Source organism: Triticum urartu, chromosome 2, assembly GCF_003073215.2.
Source record: "Triticum urartu cultivar G1812 chromosome 2, Tu2.1, whole genome shotgun sequence".
Taxonomy (NCBI): domain Eukaryota; kingdom Viridiplantae; phylum Streptophyta; class Magnoliopsida; order Poales; family Poaceae; genus Triticum; species Triticum urartu.
This window is the reverse complement of record NC_053023.1, coordinates 558433002-558453583: the sequence shown is the minus strand read 5'-3', so window position 1 is coordinate 558453583 and position 20582 is coordinate 558433002. Positions and strand designations below refer to the sequence as shown.

Below are 20582 nucleotides of genomic sequence, written 5' to 3'. Positions count from 1 at the left end.
TGTAGTTTTCTGGTCATACTGGGGAAGACTTATTCCCACAACAAGAGAAAAGAGCGGTTCTTAAAAAGTTTTTCAAATAAGAGACAGCTGACTTTACAACTACTTCTGTTTCATTCATGGCGCAATTGGAAAGAGATCAATTTTAGAAGCTGGAAGTGTTTTCTTTCTGCACGGAACTAACGACGCTTTTTCCTCTTCTTGCTTGAAACATCTTCTTGAAGTCGCTCGAAGTCTTCTTCATTGATGTCAGACTTTGCCAATTTGTAAGCAACGAGCTGCCGAAATTGAGGAATAATTTCCTGATACAAATGAAAAGGTGAACAACACATTAGGCATGACAAAAGAGAAGTGCTGGAAACTAAACATAGAGCAAGTATGGAGGAAGAACAATTTCATGGCAACATACATCATCAAATTCCTTCATGTTCTTCCCATCCCAGATATCCATGTACATGATAGCATACAGAGCACAATTGTGGCTGCACAAGAATTTTAAAATTCAGTAAAAGAAACTTGTTTAAAAAAATTCAAGTGAGTAAAAGAGTTTAACAGAAAAGAGTGGATTCTCTGTAATGATGCTTTTGTTTTACTCACAGGTTGTTTTGCTGGGGGTAGTCCTCAGGAGAAATGCACTCAAAATTTTCGATGTTTTTGTATGTGTACCCAGAAGATTTGAAGAGGGTAGCCATGTTGATGATCTATATTGAAAAGTAGTAGAGTTCAACAACCACAGAACTTCAATAAGAAAAGGGTACTTAATTTTTGTTGAATGCCTAAACATACAGAAGCTTACAGGGCAGTTAGCAGTAAAAATAGATTATGTTACAAAGCGAAAGAAGTTAAAAGTAAAGGAAGAAAACAAACCAGGTTTGATGTTAACTTGTTGACAAGATTTTGAGGAACAGAAGATCTTGAATCAAAGAAATTGATAGTTTCAAACAAATTGTTGATGCAGAACAAAGACCAGTGGAATGAGTCAACTCTGGGGAAGTATAGCTGGATGGCAAAAAAAGTAGAAAAAACAGATAAGATGAGATAGAATGCAAAAAAGAGAAATACTTGTGATGATAAAAGTTGTTTACCAGATCACGCTTATGCAAGTTCTTTCCAGAGGTAATTTTCTTGAATTCTCTTAGGCAAGACCGAGAATTGAAGATTTTGGGGTCTACAAGCACCTTTTGCTGCAAAGTTAAATTAAAAAATAGATCATAACACCAAGAAACATAACTTCCATGAGTGTATCGTGAACAAAAAGAAACATAGATGAGGAATAGAGAATTACCGTGAAATAGCTAGTAAAGCAATATTTTGAAGGGTCCTTGCTGTTTGGGTCTGGATTTTCATTCTCATAATTGAAAACTTGGACATAGGCATTGAATACTTCATTATCAACATTTCCTATTGCCTTTAATGAATTATAGAAATTATCATACTCCACAGGAAAGCCATTGATATCAATAACAGTTGGACTGCACGATAAAAAAGAATAGAAACGCTTATTGAACAAATTGTACAAAACAGAAGAATGCATGATATTGAAAAAATTAGTTTGCACATTGAAATGACTTACTTATTGCCATTCTTGAAGAATTTGTTTGCAAGGTATTTCTTATAAAACTCCTGAACATGAGGTTCAACAATCATCTTTGAAATCTTTTCCTGAGGAGATATTACTTTTGCTTTCCTTTTCTTTCTATTTCTCTTCTCTATTGTGCTTGGACCAGACATGTTTAGTGTAACATCAGATGACTGCTTCTCAGGTACTAGAGGATCTGTCCAATTAAGCAGTTGCATATAATAAGTATTGTGCTGACAACACAATGAAACATATAAAAAAAAGACAGGGCATTGCAAGAACAAAATCAGTGAAGCAAAAAGCAAAACAAGGGAACAGCAGGATGGGGAGATGATAAAAAAATGTTTTGAGTTACCTTTGGGAACAGACTTGACAACTTCTTCGACTAATAAATCATCTCCATACTTCATGGCAATTTCAATGCCAGTTGCAACATTGTCAATTGATTGTGAATTCAGATTTGTTGGTGTGGAGGCATCTTCAATTATAATGTTGCTCGAAGGAGACAATATGATCTCGAGACTAGGATTGTTCTGAACTAGAAAAGGAGAGATGGGACAGGAAGATGATTCATTGTTTGGTGTCTGACTGGCAGGTCTAACATCACCTGGCTTTTGCTCATTCAGTAACTGAACATTTTCTCTCATAGAAAATGAGTTTCCAGTAAGAGGAGTTTCCTGCAGATTTACCGTCACAGAGTTGACATTTTGAGAATCTATCTGATTTGCTTCAGTAACACTTGTAGGATGAACATAATCCAGTGGTTCCAGGAATCCAGTTGATTTAGTATGAACTGCCTCAGAAACGTTACCTGAAAATGGCAAAAAATAGTGATGTCAGAATGTGTTTACAGAATGAATGTATTTACCATAATAGTGATGTCAGGAACAGGAAACTGAGTACTAATAAAACTGCCTCATGAACAACAAATTGAGTGCTATGACTAGTTTGAGTAAAAGAAAAAATGTTGACCAAATGTGTTATTAGAATGAATATCATTGTCCACACCTGTTTGTGCTTGCTCATTTTCCTGGAATTGCTGAGGTAATGACACTTGCTTTTGAACTTCATCGAAAATTTGAACTTGGTTATCCTTGGTAACAACTGGAGTAGGAATGACTCTGATATGGTCGTCAAATAAAGAACCTGTAATTGCCTCACTGTTAACTTGGAGTGTGCGATTGCCAGGATTTAATGGTTCTCTGAGAACATTTCTGTTGCTGGCTCCAGACAGAAGAACAGTTGGATTCGTGGTTGAAGTGCCAGCATCATTGACTTGGCTGCTAGAATTTTGCTGTAAAGACAAGACAGTTGCTTTGAGTTCTGCTAGCATACTCTGTACATGCTCTTCATGGAACTTCTTCCAAATGACATCATGTTTTGCAACTATTTTAGAGACTATCTTCATAACCTATTAGTTTGAGCAAACAGAACAGATATATGTGTATTAGTTTCTGGTATGAAAGTAAAGTGACAACACTAATATCTATTAAGAAAAGAAAAAAAGCAGGCCAACATACTTCTGGATTGTTGTTCGAAGTAGATGCAACATTTTCTCTGTCATTTTGGTTTGGAATGTCATTTTCATCATTATGAAAAGACTCTGGCGCTTTGGACCACTTCTCCTCAGCCAATACAATTGCACGAGCACTGTAAGGTGTCCTAGAGATGTCTTTCAACTGCACAAAAAATTGCAATTGAAAAGGATTATAAATGACAAGATTTGCTCCTTCTAGATTGCTTGTAGAAGAAAAAACTTTTTGCTAACTTGAAAAATGAACAACAACAAATTTATACAAGAAGCTTACTGGTAAGAAACCCAATGCAAAACTCTTCTTGGAAGCTCTGTTCAGATCCACTGTAGCTAGATAGTCAAAGTCTTCATTCTGAACATGTGCAATTCTAGGGACTCCATAATTGATGTTTCGTTGTTTAGAAGCTTTTGTGAAGTCTACAAAGTCCAGATACACAATCTAGGAAGGTTCTGAATCATAAGAGAAGATATAAGAGGTAATCAGTGACTATAAAAAAAGATTGCAGAACTAAAGTCTATGTAAAAAATTGAAAATGACAGAGAAAAGAAAACTTACAGCAGCCAACGGTAAACATCCACCAACATAGATTGAATCATTCAATGGAACTTCAGTTCTATTGAAGAGTTTAGTGCTGAAGTTATCAATTTCATTGTTCAGGTGATCAATGCACAACTGAGCCAAATCAAAGGTCTTCAGCTTGGTAATGTCATCCAGCCCATAAAGAAGTTTCCAGTTTGCATACTTCCGAGTGGTTGGACATAAAACAGATGTTATGAACAGAAACATGAAGCTCCGTATGAAGCCTTCCTCAGTCTCATCATTTTTCATCTTGGTGATTATGTTATCAAATGAAATGTTCTTCTCCCCAGCACTAAGATACTCAGACCTAAGTTCCAATACTCTAGCCACGATAACTTGATCTGTGCTGTCCATAGGAAAAGGCACGGAACCAGAACGAATACCAAAAACTTGAATTACCATTTCCCTTCTCAGATGAATTATCTTTTGACCCTTCCTGAAAACTCCTGTTCCATTACAATTTAAGTGGTTCGCAACCCATTGCAGTACTGGAATTGGAATCATTAAATGAGGGTGAATGTTCAGGAGATGATCAAGCTCATATTTCGTAACATATGACTTCCGGATGTCAGTTAAATCAGCAACTGCCTTACGCCACCTAATGGTAGAGAATCTGTGTTTGATACTACCCGGAGGGTATTTGTAAAGTTTAGGCATTTTGACAGTTGAGTGAGAGCTGTATAAAAATAATAAAAAGTAAGGTGCTGAAATTTCAGGTATAAAAAACATTTCATGTAAATGTAAGCTGCTGAAACAAAAATTAATTCTGCAAAACAGAAGAGAAGTACATAGTATCACTCATAGTTACATTATACACAAAAAAGCAGAAGATGCCAATTGATTGCCAAGAAAGCAGAAGTGACGAAGGACTAATTCCAATGCAAGAAGGATATGTAGCCCTAACACCCAATTTTTCTAAAATTTATTTTCTAAAATTTATTTTCTTCCTCTTCTGTTTCCTTGCTTTTCTAAATTTTCTAAACAATTCACATTATTTTATTTTTGAATTTTTCTAGAACACCTTTTCAAATTGGCGAACATTTTTTGATCCTCAATTTCAGAAAATGTTCATCCATGTTAAAAAGTTAAAAAAAATTGATGTTATAAAATTTAGATGTGATGTAGTACAAGAACAATCATTTGAGTGAACACACAATGTTCAAACAAATTTACACATTACAGAAACTAACAAGTGTCCTATCATCATCAAAATAAACACACACACAAAATTTCCAAGGGCAACCGCATGAAACAGACAACCTCCTACCATCATTATGCTGCATTCATAACCTGATTTCAAATTCTGAATCACATCCGGGAAACCAAACTGAAAAAATCGCTCCAAAGGGACCTTGTCTAGCCTCATATTCACCCAAATCAGACTGAAAAAATCGCTCCACTGCTACCACCAAACCTCCTACAAACCCTAGAAACGCTGGACCGACACAAACGGGAAAAAAATGTCTCGATCTGGCGAAATCACACACAGAGGACACGAACCAGCTTGACAAGAACACAGAAGAGGGAACTGGGGGCATTACCTTGAAGATGACGAACTTGACGAAGATCGATGGAACCCTAGATGACCCGATCTTGAGGGAACCCTAGACGACGCCGACGCCGACGAGGAAGCAGTGACCACCTGCAAAAAAGCATCCATCACGACGATGTCCGCCAGATCTAATCGGCGATGCCTCGGACGATTCGACGGGACAGAGGTCTGTCGGCTGCTTACCAGGGCGGTGGCCTCTTATCAGAGCGGGATCCCCGCAGGAAAAAGCAGACGAAAAGGGAGGAAGTGGGATGCGGGACGAGGGAGGAAGAGCACGGCGGATGCGGGACGAGGAAGGAAGAAGACGGGAGATGCAGGATGAGGAAGAGGAACGGGAAAATAGTGACTCGAGAAAGAGGAACGGAGAAACAGCAAACATGTACTAAAAAGGCCGGCCCAAATCAGGCGAAGGGGTATACGGCTCGTCGACAGTTTGACGCAAAATGCGTCAAATAGGATATTCCCCCACGAAGCTCCGCCGTTGGGTCTCTGGATGCGTGCGGTGCAGCCACGCTAGGACTAGAAAGAACGGCGGCGCGACCACCTGTCGAGACGAGGCTCCCCTGCATCGCCACGGCGGGCCGAGCTTCCCACACCTGTTCGCCTCGCCCCCCTTACCCCTCTTATAGCCGAACTCCACGCGCCAGCGCCATGTCCCTCGCCGCCGCAGCCTCCCCGTCGTGCCGCTTCCTGTCGCCCTCCACGGCCGCCCGCCGCCGGTTCCTCCACCACCTCCTCGCCGCGCCCCCGAGGCCGCCGCAGCTTCGTCGCTGCTCCCCGTACCACTGGATGGCGGTACGTAGCAGCACACGTGACGCCCTACCCTTCTCCTTCCCCTTTTTTGTTTGTTGTACTGCCATCCTGCATAACTGTTTGACGATTGCCGCGGCAAATTGGATGATTAATTAACCTGCACCCTCGAGTTTAAGCCGATTCAGGATATCTTAGTTGCGCGTTTGGACTCGAGAGAGATTTGGAAATCGGGAGGGCTAGCCCTAGGCTCTAGCTGATCGGTGGATTTTAGTCTTGTATAGCTCTAAAGGAGAGCGATTATGATTTTGAGGGCTGGAGAGCACAAGAGTATGATGGTGAACTTGGCTTCTAGCAGGTCCAGCTATGAGTGAAGCCATGCTACTGATCTTTTTTACCGGTTGGTGCTGAAAATTCAATAGTGTTAAGCTATCTTGTGCAAGCGTGGCACCTTGAGTGTGATAATATAGGTTAAATCTGAACCTAACTATGCTGTGAAGGTAGCTTATCTGTTGCAGAAACTGGGAATTATGTGCCCACAAACATTTTATTTTGGAAAGGGCAGTTTACTCCTAACAAATGCGACAATGTTATGCGATATCAATGTAATGAAATCTGCGATCATCATATATTTTTGGCACACTGTGAATGTTTTAGTGAAGCACATAGTCGTTGCTGCTCAGTGACGGCAAGCACTGGAGTTTACCTATGAGGGCTACTCCCTCCATTTCAAATTACTCGTCGTAGAAATGGATGTATCTAGAACTAAAATACATCTAGATACATCCGTACCCGTGACAAGTAATTCGGAACGGAGGGAGTACATCTCAGCATCTGTTGTTTAACTTGCAGCAATTTTGGACTGAAGGATCACTGGAGAAGAACAACGCTCTGGTTGAATACCTGAAACAGTATGGTGTTGTTCGAACAGATAAAGTGGCAGAAGTTATGGAAACTATCGATCGAGCCCTATTTGTACCAGAGGGCTTTACCCCTTACATTGACAGTCCTATGCCTATTGGTTACAATGCAACGATATCTGCTCCTCACATGCATGCAACCTGCTTAGAACTTTTGAAGGATCATTTACAGCCAGGCATGCATGCTCTAGATGTTGGATCAGGTTTGTTGCTGACTGCCTGATACGCTGTCACTCTGTTTAGTGCCTTCAGATGATACACCTGTATCTGTATAAATAAATAACTTTATCAATATCCAACTGACATTTTTGTCTCAAACTACTGCCATCTTCATCCATTTCCTATCACAGGCAGTGGCTACTTGACAGCTTGTTTTGCAATGATGGTCGGACCAGAAGGTCGCGCAGTGGGGATTGAACACATTCCTGAGCTTGTTGCTGCTTCAACTGAAAATGTTGAACGGAGTGCTGCAGCAGCACTACTGAAGGATGGTTCACTTTCTCTTCATGTTTCAGGTATGCTAGTTGGTACTATGGTGTGTTGAGCCATTCAATACATCAATGAAATTTTAATTTCCGCTGGTCGTTTTATAGCCTCAAAACGTCAAGCCGATATGATATGCATACTATGATAAAGCAAATATTTCTATGGAAGTCCAAAACATCTGGAGCTCAAAGTTGTCTTGTTGCAATTCACAAAACCACAGATGGAAGGCTCGGCTGGCCGGATGTGGCGCCATACGATGCTATTCATGTGGGCGCAGCGGCACCCGAGATCCCTAGGCCGCTGCTAGAACAGCTGAAGCCTGGCGGGCGGATGGTCATACCCGTCGGCACATACTCTCAGGACCTGCAGGTGATCGACAAGAGCTCCGACGGATCCATCAGCACCCGCAACGATGCCTCTGTTCGCTACGTCCCTCTCACCAGCCGCTCTGCTCAGCTGCAGGACAGCTGAGATCCTTTGCTCTGGATCTCAAAATGTGTGTGTATATATGTGAGTGCCTATGATCTTTGTCCACCAATGTGGCGTCTGATGTTTAGATGGTTTGGTTTTGTATAAAATGCTTACTGCTGGTTGATGTTGCGTAGAATATGTGAATACGTGTTGTGTGTGGTAAGTTCGGAAATCGCTAGCGTTTGTGTGACCTTTTTATGGCATGATTTGTCGCGGTTTAAGTTCAGTTCAGGTGCAATTTCTCAACTTTGAGATAAAGATGCAGCATTATCCTCTCAACTTCATGCCCTCTCATCATCTTTATCCGACCATTGTCCCCTTTTGCTTGCTAACGATGATGGGCCCAAGAGACCAAGTCCTTCCACCTCAAAAACTACCCGATCAAAATGCCGGGCTTCCAACAGGTGGTCAGTGATGCTTGGGAGGAAACAAGGCATGTTGAGCCCTACAAAGGCTCTTCCACAAGCTTAAAGAAGACAAGCCAAAAATTCTGTGTTTGGAGCAAGACCCTCTTTGCCAACTCGAAGGTCCAACTCCACATGGCCCTCAAAGTCGTTCTCCACCCCGATTTAGCGCAAGAGGAAAGAGTTCTTAGGCCCTGTTTGGTTCAGCTTTTATCGATGGATTTTGCTGCCGCGCAGCAGAATCTGAACCAAAGAGAGAACCCAGCAGAATCCGATTTTAAAAATCCGCTGTCAAAATCTAAATCAAAAGCGGAAGCAGACCAGGACGTGCTTTCCAAAATCTAATTTCGCTGCGGGCCAAAATCTGAAAAAGATGTATCAGCTGGTTTGCCAAATGACCAACATCTTTTTCACATCAAATTTTTCACGGCTATTTTTCCACAGCAGATTTTTCATAGCTGCTTTTAGAAATCCACAGCCGAACCAAACAGGGCCTTACTCTAGAAGAAAGTGACATCCGTAAAAGGCTTAGGAAAAAGATTATTAGCTTTGTCGTGTTGGAGAAGGTTAGGGAGCGTCAAACTCCAGAATCACTAACCTCAAAGAAGGAGATCCAAACACTCGTTTCTTCCACCTACCTCAAAGAAGGAGATCCCAACACTCCGTTTCTTCCACCTACGTGTCAACCATTGAAGGAGAAAAGAAATTCATTCACCGCCTCAAGCACAATAACGATTGGGTCACCGAGCACGGGCACAAGGAAAACATTGTCCACTGCCATTTTCAGAACATCGCAAAAAAGGCCCTTCACAAGAAAAAACATTGTCCACTGCCACTTCAAGAACATCACAAAAAGGGCCCTTCACATGACATTGACATCAATTGGGAAATCATTCGCACGCCCAATTATGACCTTCATGTATTGGGAGAGGCCTTCACCGAGGGGAGAGGCCTTCACCGAGGAGGAAACTAAGAGAGCTGTTTTTTTCATGCCTAGTGACAAGGCACCGGGCCCCGATGGATTCATGGGTGCCTTTCTCAAGGAATGTTGGGATACTATCAAGCCTGACATCATGCTTGCCATCAACCATTTCTCTGATCTTCATGCTACGCACTTTCATTGGTTGAATTCTACCGACATTGCTCTTATTTTGAAGAAGGATGGTGCCGAGAACATCGGCGATTCTCGTCCCATCAGTCTTATCCATGTCATCGCTAAGCTAATTGATAAGATGATGTCCAACCGGCTTGCCCCGCACATGAATGAGCTGGTCTCACACGCCTAAAGTGCATTTATTTAAAGAAGATGCATCCATGACAACTTCATGTATGTGCGCAGTCTCGCGAAATGCTTCTATCACAGGGAAACCCTGGCGTTGCTCTTTAAACTTGACATAAAAAAGCCTTTGACTTGGTGCATTGGGACTTCCTCCTCGACCTACTTCGACCCTGCTGTCGTCGGCTTCGTCTCGTGTTCTGCTTAATGGCGTGCCCGGCGATCCCATTAAGCTAGGTCGGTGGTTGAGGCAAGGGGACCCTCTAACCCCCCTCCCCCCGTTATTTGTGCTCGCCATCGACTCGCCGCACCACATCCTGGCAAAGAGCATGGCTCAAGGAAATCTACACCCCTTGGTGGAAATGCTATGGCTATCTGAGCTTTGCTTTATTCAGATGACGCCATGATTTTTCTTGCGCCCATCAAGGAGGACATCTAGTTTTTCACTGACACTGTCAAGCACTTTGGGGATTGAAGAAAATATGCCCTAGAGGCAATAATGAAGTTATTATTTATTTCCTTATATCATGATAAATGTTTATTATTCATGCTAGAATTGTATTAACCGGAAACATAATACATGTGTGAATACATAGACAAACAGAGTGTCACTAGTATGCCTCTACTTGACTAGCTCGTTGATCAAAGATGGTTAAGTTTCCTAACCATAGACATGAGTTGTCATTTGATTAACGGGATCACATCATTAGGAGAATGATGTGATTGACTTGACCCATTCCGTTAGCATAGCACTTGATTGTTTAGTTTGTTGCTATTGCTTTCTTCATGACTTATACATGTTCCTATGACTATGAGATTATGCAACTCCCGTTTACCGGAGGAACACTTTGTGTGCTACCAAACGTCACAACGTAACTGGGTGATTATAAAGGAGCTCTACATGTGTCTCCAAAGGTACATGTTGGGTTGGCGTATTTCGAGATTAGGATTTGTCACTCCGATTGTCGGAGAGGTATCTCTGGGCCCACTCGGTAATGCACATCACTATAAGCCTTGCAAGCATTGCAACTAATGAGTTAGTTGCGGGATGATGTATTACGGAACGAGTAAAGAGACTTGCTGGTAACAAGATTGAACTAGGTATTGAGATACCGACGATCGAATCTCGGGCAAGTAACATACCGATGACAAAGGAAACAACGTATGTTGTTATGCAGTTTGACCGATAAAGATCTTCGTATAATATGTAGGAGCCAATATGAGCATCCAGGTTCCACTATTGGTTATTGACCAGAGACGTGTCCCGGTCATGTCTACATAGTTCTCGAACCCGTAGGGTCCGCACGCTTAAAGTTCGATGACGGTTATATTATGAGTTTATGTGTTTTGATGTATCGAAGGAGTTCGGAGTCCCGGATGAGATCGGGGACATGACGAGGAGTCTCGAAATGGTCGAGACGTAAAGATCAATATATTGGACGACTATATTCAGACATCGGAAAGGTTCTGAGTGATTTGAGTATTTTCGGGAGTACCGGGGAGTTACGGGAATTCGTATTGGGCCTTAATGGGCCATACGGGAAAGGAGAGAAAGGCCTCAAAGGGTGGCCGCACCCCTCCCCATGGACTGGTCCGAATTGGACTAGGGAGGGGAGGCGCCCCCTTCCTTCCTTCTCCTTTTCCCTTTCCTTTCCTTCCCTCTTACTCCTACCACTTGGAAGGGTTCCTAGTTCTACTAGGAAAGGGGGAATCCTACTCCCGATGGGAGTAGGACTCCCCTAGAGCGCACCATAGAGAGGGCCGGCCCTCCCCCTCCTCCACTCCTTTATATACTGGGGCAGGGGGCACCCCAAAGACACAACAATTGATCCCTTGGATCTCTTAGCCGTGTGCGGTGCCCCCCTCCATCATAATCCACCTCGGTCATATCGTAGCGGTGCTTAGGCGAAGCCTTGCGTCGGTAGAACATCATCATCGTCACCATGCCGTCGTGCTGACGAAACTCTCCCTCAACACTCGGCTGGATCGGAGTTCGAGGGGCGTCATCGAGTTGAACGTGTGCAGAACTCGGAGGTGCCGTGCGTTCGGTACTTGATCGGTTGGATCGTGAAGACGTACGACTACATCAACCATGTTGTGCTAACGCTCCCGCTTTCGGTCTACGAGGGTATGTGGACACACTCTCCCCTCTCGTTGCTATGCATCACCATGATCTTGAGTGTGCGTAGGATTTTTTTTTTTTGAAATTACTACGTTTCCCAACAGTGGCATTCGATCCTGGTTTTATGCGTAGATGTCATATGCACGAGTAGAACACAAGTGAGTTGTGGGCGATATATGTCATACTGCTTACCAGCATGTCATACTTTGGTTCGGCGGTATTGTTGGATGAAGCGGCCCGGACCGACATTACGCGTACGCTTACGCGAGACTGGTTCTACCGACGTGCTTTGCACACAGGTGGCTGGCGGGTGTCAGTTTCTCCAACTTTAGTTGAACCGAGTGTGGCTACGCCCGGTCCTTGCGAAGGTTAAAACAGCACCAACTTGACAAACTATCATTGTGGTTTTGATGCGTAGGTAAGAACGATTCTTACTAAGCCCGTAGCAGCCACGTAAAATTTGCAACAACAAAGTAGAGAACGTCTAACTTGTTTTTGCAGGGCATATTGTGATGTGATATGGTCAAGACATGATGAGATATAAGTTGTTGTATGAGATGATCATGTTTTGTTGAAGTTATCGGTAATTGGCAGAAGCCTTATGGTTGTCTCTTTATTGCATAAGATGCAAGTGCCAAATAATTGCTTTACTTTATCGCTATGCGATAGCAATAGTTGCAAGAGCAATAGTTGGCGAGACGACCATGTAACGACACATTGATATAGATCAAGATGATGGAGATCATGGTGTCATGCCGATGACGATGGAGATCATGACGATGCTTTGGAGATAGAGATCAAAGGCACAAGATGATGATGGCCATATCATGTCACATATTTTGATTGCATGTGATGTTTATCTTTTATACATCTTACTTTGCTTAGTTATGACGGTAGCATTATAAGATGATCTCTCACTAAATTTCAAGATAAAAGTGTTCTCCCTGAGTATGCACCGTTGCGAAAGTTCGTCGTGCCTAGACACCACGTGATGATCGGGTGTGATAAGCTCTACGTCCATCTACAATGGGTGCAAGCCAGTTTTGCACACGCAGAAATACTCGGGTTAAACTTGACGAGCCTAGCATATGCAGATATGGCCTCGGAACACTGGAGACCGAAAGGTCGAGCGTGAATCATATAGTAGATATGATCAACATAATGATGTTCACCATTGAAAGCTACTCCATTTCACATGATGATCGGTTATGGTTTAGTTGATATGGATCACGTGATCACTTAGAAGATTAGAGGGATGTCTGTCTAAGTGGGAGTTCTTAAGTAATATGATTAATTGAACTTTAATTTATCATGAACTTAGTCCTGGTAGTATTAGCATATCTATGTTGTAGATCAATAGCTCGCGATGTTGCTCCCAGTTTATTGTGTTCCTAGAGAAAATTAAGTTGAAAGATGTTAGTAGAAATGATGCGGATTGGATCCATGATCTGAAGATTATCCTCATTGCTGCATAGAAGAATTATGTCCTTAATGCACCACTAGGTGACAGACCTATTGCAGGAGCAGATGCAGACGTTATGAACGTTTGGCTAGCTCAATATGATGACTACTTGATAGTTTAGTGCACCATGCTTAACAGCTTAGAATTGGGATTTCAAAGACGTTTTGAACGTCATGGACCATATGAGATGTTCCAGGAGTTGAAGTTAATATTTCAAGCAAATACCCGAGTTGAGAGATATGAAGTCTCCAACAAGTTCTATAGCTAAAAGATGGAGGAGAGTAGCAAAAGCAGTGAGCATGTGCTCAGATTGTCTAGGTACTACAATCACTTGAATCAAGTGGGAGTTAATCTTCCAGATAAGATAGTGATTGACAGAATTCTCTAGTCACAATCACCAAGTTAGTAGAACTTCGTGATGAACTATAGTATGCAAGGGATGACAAAAATGATTCCCGAGCTTTTCATTATGATGAAATCGATGAAGGTAGGAGTCAAGAAAGAGCATCAAGTGTTGATGGTAGACAAGACCACTAGTTTCAAGAAAAGGGCAAAGGGAAGAAGGGGAACTTCAAGAAGAACGGCAAGCAAGTTGCTGCTCAAGTGAAGAAGCCCAAGTATGGTCCTAAGCCTGAGACTAAGTGCTTCTACTGCAAAGGTATTGGTCACTGGAAGCGGAACTGCCCCAAGTAATTGGCGGATAAGAAGGATGGCAAAGTGAACATAGGTATATTTGATATACATGTTATTGATGTGTACTTTACTAATGTTTATAGCAACCCCTCAATATTTGATACTAGTTCAGTTGCTAAGAATAGTAACTCAAAACGGGGGTTGCAGAATGAACAGAGACTAGTTAAGGGTGAAGTGATGATGTGTATTGGAAATGGTTCCAAGATTGATATGATCATCATCGCACACTCCCTATACTTTCGGGATTAATGTTAAACCTAAAATAAATGTTATTTAGTGTTTGCGTTGAGCATGAATATGATTGGATCATGTTTATTGCAATACGGTTATTCATGTAAGTTAGAGAATAATTGTTGTTCTTTTTACATGAATAAAACCTTCTATGGTCATACACCCAATGAAAATGGTTTGTTGGATCTCAATCGTGGTGATACACATTTTCATAATATTGAAGCCAAAAGATGCAAAGTTGACAATGATAGTGCAACTTATTTGTGGCACTGCCATTTAGGTCATATCGGTGTAAAGCGCATGAAGAAACTCCATACTGATGGACTTTTGGATCCACTTGATTATGAATCACTTGGTACTTGCGAACCGTACCTCATGGGTAAGATGACTAAAACGCCGTTCTCCGGAACTATGGAGAGAGCAAAAGATTTGTTGGAAATCATACTTACTGATGTATGTGGTCCGATGAATATTGAGGCTCGCGGCAGGTATCATTATTTTCTGATCTTCACAGATGATTCGAGCAGATATGAGTATATCTACTTGATGAAACACAAGTCTGAAACATTTGAAAAGTTCAAAGAATTTCAGAGTGAAGTGGAGAATCATCGTAACAAAAATAAAAGTTTCTACGATATGATCGCAGAAGTAAAATATTTGAGTTACGAGTTTAGCCTTCAGTTAAAACAATGTGAAATAGTTTCACTACTCACGCCACCTGGAACACCACAGTGTAATGGTGTGTCTGAACGTCGTAACCGTACTTTATTAGATATGGTGCGATCTATGAGGTCTCTTACTGATTTACCGCTATCGTTTTGGGGTTATGCATTAGAGACATCTACATTCACATTAAATAGGGCACCATCTAAATCCGTTGAGACGACACCGTATGAACTATGGTTTGGCAAGAAACCTAAGTTGTCGTTTCTTAAAGTTTGAGGTTGCAATGCTTATGTGAAAAAGTTTCAACCTGATAAGCTCAAACCCAAATCGGAGAAGTGCGTCTTCATAGGATACCCAAAAGAAAATGTTGGGTACACCTTCTATCACAGATCCGAAGGCAAGATATTCATTGCTGAGACTGGATCCTTTCTAGAGAAGGAGTTTCTCTCAAAAGAAGTGAGTGGGAGGAAAGTAGAACTTGATGAGGTAACTGTACCTGCTCCCTTATTGGAAAGTAGTTCGTCACAGAAATATGTTCCTGTGACTACTACACCAATTAGTGAGGAAGCTAATGATGATGATCATGTAACTTCAGATCAAGTTGCTACCGAATCTCGTAGGTAAACCAGAGTGAGATCCGCACCAGAGTGGTACGGTAATCCTGTTCTGGAAGTCATGTTACTTGACCATGACGAGCCTACGAACTATGAGGAAGCGACGATGAGCCCAGATTTCGCGAAATGGCTTGAGGCCATGAAATCTGAGATGAGATCCATGTATGAGAACAAAGTATGGGCTTTGATTGACTTGCCCATTTGATCGGCGAACCATTGAGATTAAATGGATCTTCAAGAGGAAGACGGACGCTGATAGTAGTGTTACTATCTACAAAGCTAGAATTGTCGCAAAAAGGTTTTCGACAAGTTCAAGGTGTTGACTACGATGAGAGTTTCTCACTCGTATCTATGCTTAAGTATGTCCGAATCATGTTAGCAATTGCTGCATTTTATGAAATATGGCAAATGGATAAACAAAACTGCATTCCTTACTGGATTTATTAAAGAATAGTTGTATATGATGCAACCAGAAGGTTTTGTCAATTCTAAAGGCACTAACAAAATATGCAAGCTCCAGCGATCCATCTATGGACTGGTGTAAGCATCTCAGAGTTGGAATATACGCTTTGATAAGTTGATCAAAGCATATAGTTTTATACAGACTTGCGGTGAAGCCTGTATTTACAAGAAAGTGAGTGGTGAGCACTACACATTTCTGATAAGTATATGTGAATGACATATTGTTGATCGGAGATAATGTAGAATTATTCTGCAAAGCATAAAGGAGTGTTTGAAAGGAGTTTTTCAAAGAAAGACCTCGGTGAAGCTGCTTACATATTGAGCATCAAGATCTATAGAGATAGATCAAGACGCTTGATAAGTTTTTCAATGAGTACATACCTTGACAAGATTTTGAAGTAGTTCAAAATGGAACAGTCAAAGAAGGAGTTCTTACCTGTGTTACAAGGTGTGAAGTTGAGTAAGACTCAAAACCCGACCACGGCAGAAGATAGAGAGAGAATGAAAGTCATTCCCTATGCCTCAGCCATAGGTTCTATAAAGTATGCCATGCTGTGTACCAGACCTATTGTATACCCTGCCCTGAGTTTGGCAAGGGAGTACAATAGTGATCTAGGAGTAGATCACTGGACATTGGTCAAAATTATCCTTAGTGGAATAAGGATATGTTTCTCGATTATGGAGGTGACAAAAGGTTCGTCAGTAAAGGGTTACGTTGCAAGTTTTGACACTGATCCAGATGACTCTAAGTCTCAATCTGGATACATATTGAAAGTGGGAGCAATTAGCTAGAGTAGCTCCATGCAGAGCATTGTTGACATAGAATTTGCAAAATACTTACGGATCTGAATGTGGCAGACCCGTTGACTAAACTTCTCTCACAAGCAAAACATGATCACACCTTAGTACTCTTTGGGTGTTAATCACATAGCGATGTGAACTAGATTATTGACTCTAGTAAACCCTTTGGGTGTTGGTCACATCGATGTGAACTATGGGTGTTAATCACATGGTGATGTGAACTATTGGTGTTAAATCACATGGAGATGTGAACTAGATTATTGACTCTAGTGCAAGTGGGAGACTGAAGGAAATATGCCCTAGAGGCAATAATAAAGTTATTATTTATTTCCTTATTATCATGATAAATGTTTATTATTTATGCTAGAATTGTATTAACCGGAAACATAAATACATGTGTGAATACATAGACAAACAGAGTGTCACTAGTATGCCTCTACTTGACTAGCTCGTTGATCGAAGATGGTTATGTTTCCTAGCCATAGACATGAGTTGTCATTTGATTAACGGGATCACATCATTAGGAGAATGATGTGATTGACTTGACCCATTACATTAGCTTAGCACTTGATCGTTTAGTTTGTTGCTATTGCTTTCTTCATAACTTATACATGTTCCTATGACTCTGAGATTATGCAACTCCCGTTTACCGGAGGAACACTTTGTGTGCTACCAAACGTCACAACGTAACTGGGTGATTATAAAGGTGCTCTATAGGTGTCTCCGAAGGTACTTGTTGGGTTGGCGTATTTCAAGATTAGGATTTGTCACTCCGATTGTCGGAGAGGTATCTCTGGGCCCTCTCGGTAATGCACATCACTTAAGCCTTGCAAGCATTGCAACTAATAAGTTAGTTGCGGACTGATGTATTACGGAACGAGTAAAAGAGACTTGTCGGTAACGAGATTGAACTAGGTATTGAGATACCGACGATCGAATCTCGGGCAAGTAACATACCGATGACAAAGGGAACAACGTATGTTGTTATGTGGTTTGACCGATAAAGATCTTCGTAGAATATGTGGGAGCCAATATGAGCATCCAGGTTCCGCTATTGGTTATTGACCGGAGACGTGTCTCGGTCATGTCTACATAGTTCTCGAACCCGTAGGGTCCGCACGCTTAAGGTTTCGATGACAGTTATATTATGAGTTTATGAGTTTTGATGTACCGAAGGAGTTCGGAGTTCCGGATGAGATCGGGGACATGACGAGGAGTCTCGAAATGGTCGAGACGTAAAGATCGATATATTGGACGACTATATTCGGACATCGGAAAGGTTCCGAGTGATTCGGGTATTTTTCGAAGTACCGGAGAGTTACGGGAATTCGCCGGGGAGTATATGGGCCTTATTGGACTTTAGGGGAAAGAGAGAGGAGAGGTTGGGCGCCCCCCCCCCCAAGGCCTAGTCCGAATTGGACTAGGGGGAGGGGCTGCGCCCCCTCCTTCCTTCTCTTCTCCCTTCCCTTGCCTTGACTCCTACTCCTACTACTTGGAAGGGGGGGAATCCTACTCCCGGTGGGAGTAGGACTCCTCCAGGGCACGCCATAGGGGCCGGCCCTCTCCCCCCTCCTCCACTCCTTTATATACGTGGCCAAGGGGCACCCCATAGACACAACAATTGATCCTTGAGATCTATTAGCCGTGTGCGGTGCCCTCCTCCACCATAATCCTTGATAATATTGTAGCGGTGCTTAAGTGAAGCCCTGTGACGGTAGAACATCAAGATCGTCACCACGCCGTCGTGCTAACGGAACTCTTCCCCGACATTCTGCTGGATCGGAGTCCGGGGATCGTCATCGAGCTGAATGTGTGCTAGAACTCGGAGGTGCCGTAGTTTTGGTGCTTGATCGGTCGGGCCGTGAAGACGTACGACTACATCAACCGCGTTGTGCTAACGCTTCCGCTTCCGGTCTACGAGGTTATGTAGACAACACTCTCCCCTCTCGTTGCTATGCATCACCATGATCTTGCGTGTGCGTAGGAAATTTTTGAAATTGCTACGTTCCCCAACACCTTCCCACCCAAGGGGTGAGCTGGCCTGCAATCTTGTCCTTGAGGGGCTGGTAGTGAATTCTCTTAAACCTCTTGACATATAAAGGCAACCCAATGTATTTCATTGTAAAGGGGAAAGCTTGACCGGGAAGGATTGGAGGATGTTCATAAGATCAACATTTTCGCAACGGATTGGGGTAACAAGACTTTTGGAACAATTTGTGACAAGGCTAGTGACATCCCTATTGGGGAACGTAGTAATTTCAAAAAAAAAATCCTACGCAAACTCAAGATCATGGTGATGCATAGCAACGAGAGGAGAGAGTGTGTCCACGTACCCTCGTAGACCGAAAGCGGAAGCGTTAGCAAAACGCGGTTGATGTAGTCGCACGTCTTCACGATCCGACCGATCAAGTACCGAACGCACGGCACCTCCGAGTTCTACACACGTTCAACTCGATGACGTCCCTCGAACTCTGATCCAGCCGAGTGTTGTGGGAGAGTTTCGTCAGCATGGCGGCGTGGTGACGATGATGATGTTCTACCGACGCAGGGCTTCGCCTAAGCACCGCTACAATATGACCGAAGTGGATTATGGTGGAGGGGGGCACCGGACACGGCTAAGAGATCCAAGGGATCAATTGTTGTGTCTTTGGGGTGCCCCCTGCCCCAGTATATAAAGGAGTGGAGGAGGGGGAGGGCCGGCCCTCTCTATGGCGCGCCCTAGGGGAGTCCTACTCCCACCGGGAGTAGGATTCCCCCTTTCCTAGTAGAACTAGGAACCCTTCCAAGTAGTAGGAGTAGGAGGGAAGGAAAGGGAAGGGAAAATGAGAAGGAAGGAAGGGGGCGCCTCCCCTCCCTAGTCCAATTCAGACCAGCCCATGGGGAGGGGTGCGGCCACCCTTTGAGGCCTTTCTCTCCTTTCCCGTATGGCCCATTAAGGCCCAATACGAATTCCCGTAACTCTCCGGTACTGCCGAAAATACTCGAATCACTCGGAACCTTTCCGATGTCCGAATATAGTCGTCCAATATATCGATCTTTATGTCTCGACCATTTCGAGACTCCTCGTCATGTCCCCGATCTCATCCGGGACTCCAAACTCCTTCGGTACATCAAAACACATAAACTCATAATATAACCGTCATCAAACTTTAAGCGTGCGGACCCTACGGGTTCGAGAACTATGTAGACATGACTGGGACACGTCTCCGATCAATAACCAATAGCAGAACCTGAATGTTCATATTGGCTCCTACATATTCTACAAAGATCTTTATCGGTCAAACCGCATAACAACATACGTTGTTCCCTTTGTCATCGGTATGTTACTTGCCCGAGATTCGATCGTCGGTATCTCAATACCTAGTTCAATCTTGTTACCAGCAAGTCTCTTTACTCGTTCCGTAATACATCATCCCGCAACTAACTCATTAGTTGCAATGCTTGCAAGGCTTATAGTGATGTGCATTACCGAGTGGGCCCAGAGATACCTCTCTGACAATCGGAGTGACAAATCATAATCTCGAAATACGCCAACCCAACATGTACCTTTGGAGACACCTGTAGAGCTCCTTTATAATCACCCAGTTACGTTGTGACATTTGGTAGCACACAAAGTGTTCCTCCAGTAAACGGAAGTTGCATAATCTCATAGTCATAGGAACATGTATAAGTCATGAAGAAAGCAATAGCAACAAACTAAACGATCAAGTGCTATGCTAACGGAATGGGTCAAGTCAATCACATCATTCTCCTAATGATGTGATCCTGTTAATCAAATGACAACTCATGTCTATGGTTAGGAAACTTAACAATCTTTGATCAACGAGCTAGTCAAGTAGAGGCATACTAGTGACACTCTGTTTGTCTATGTATTCACACATGTATTATGTTTCCGGTTAATACAATTCTAGCATGAATAATAAACATTTATCATGAAATAAGGAAATAAATAATAACTTTATTATTGCCTCTAGGGCATATT

The 20582-nt window shown here is 42.6% G+C and overlaps 1 protein-coding gene across 1 annotated transcript; it reads left to right on the top strand.

Annotated features, from left to right (window-relative positions):
* Positions 1–5710: 5710 nt before the first annotated feature.
* On the top strand, positions 5711–8072 carry LOC125538733 (protein-L-isoaspartate O-methyltransferase). The gene is made up of 4 exons (XM_048702007.1): positions 5711–6037; positions 6845–7115; positions 7263–7427; positions 7619–8072. Exons 1-4 carry the CDS (start codon positions 5894–5896, stop codon positions 7867–7869), a joined length of 831 nt encoding a protein of 276 aa, XP_048557964.1. The 5' UTR covers positions 5711–5893; the 3' UTR covers positions 7870–8072.
* The last annotated feature ends 12510 nt before the right edge of the window (positions 8073–20582 follow it).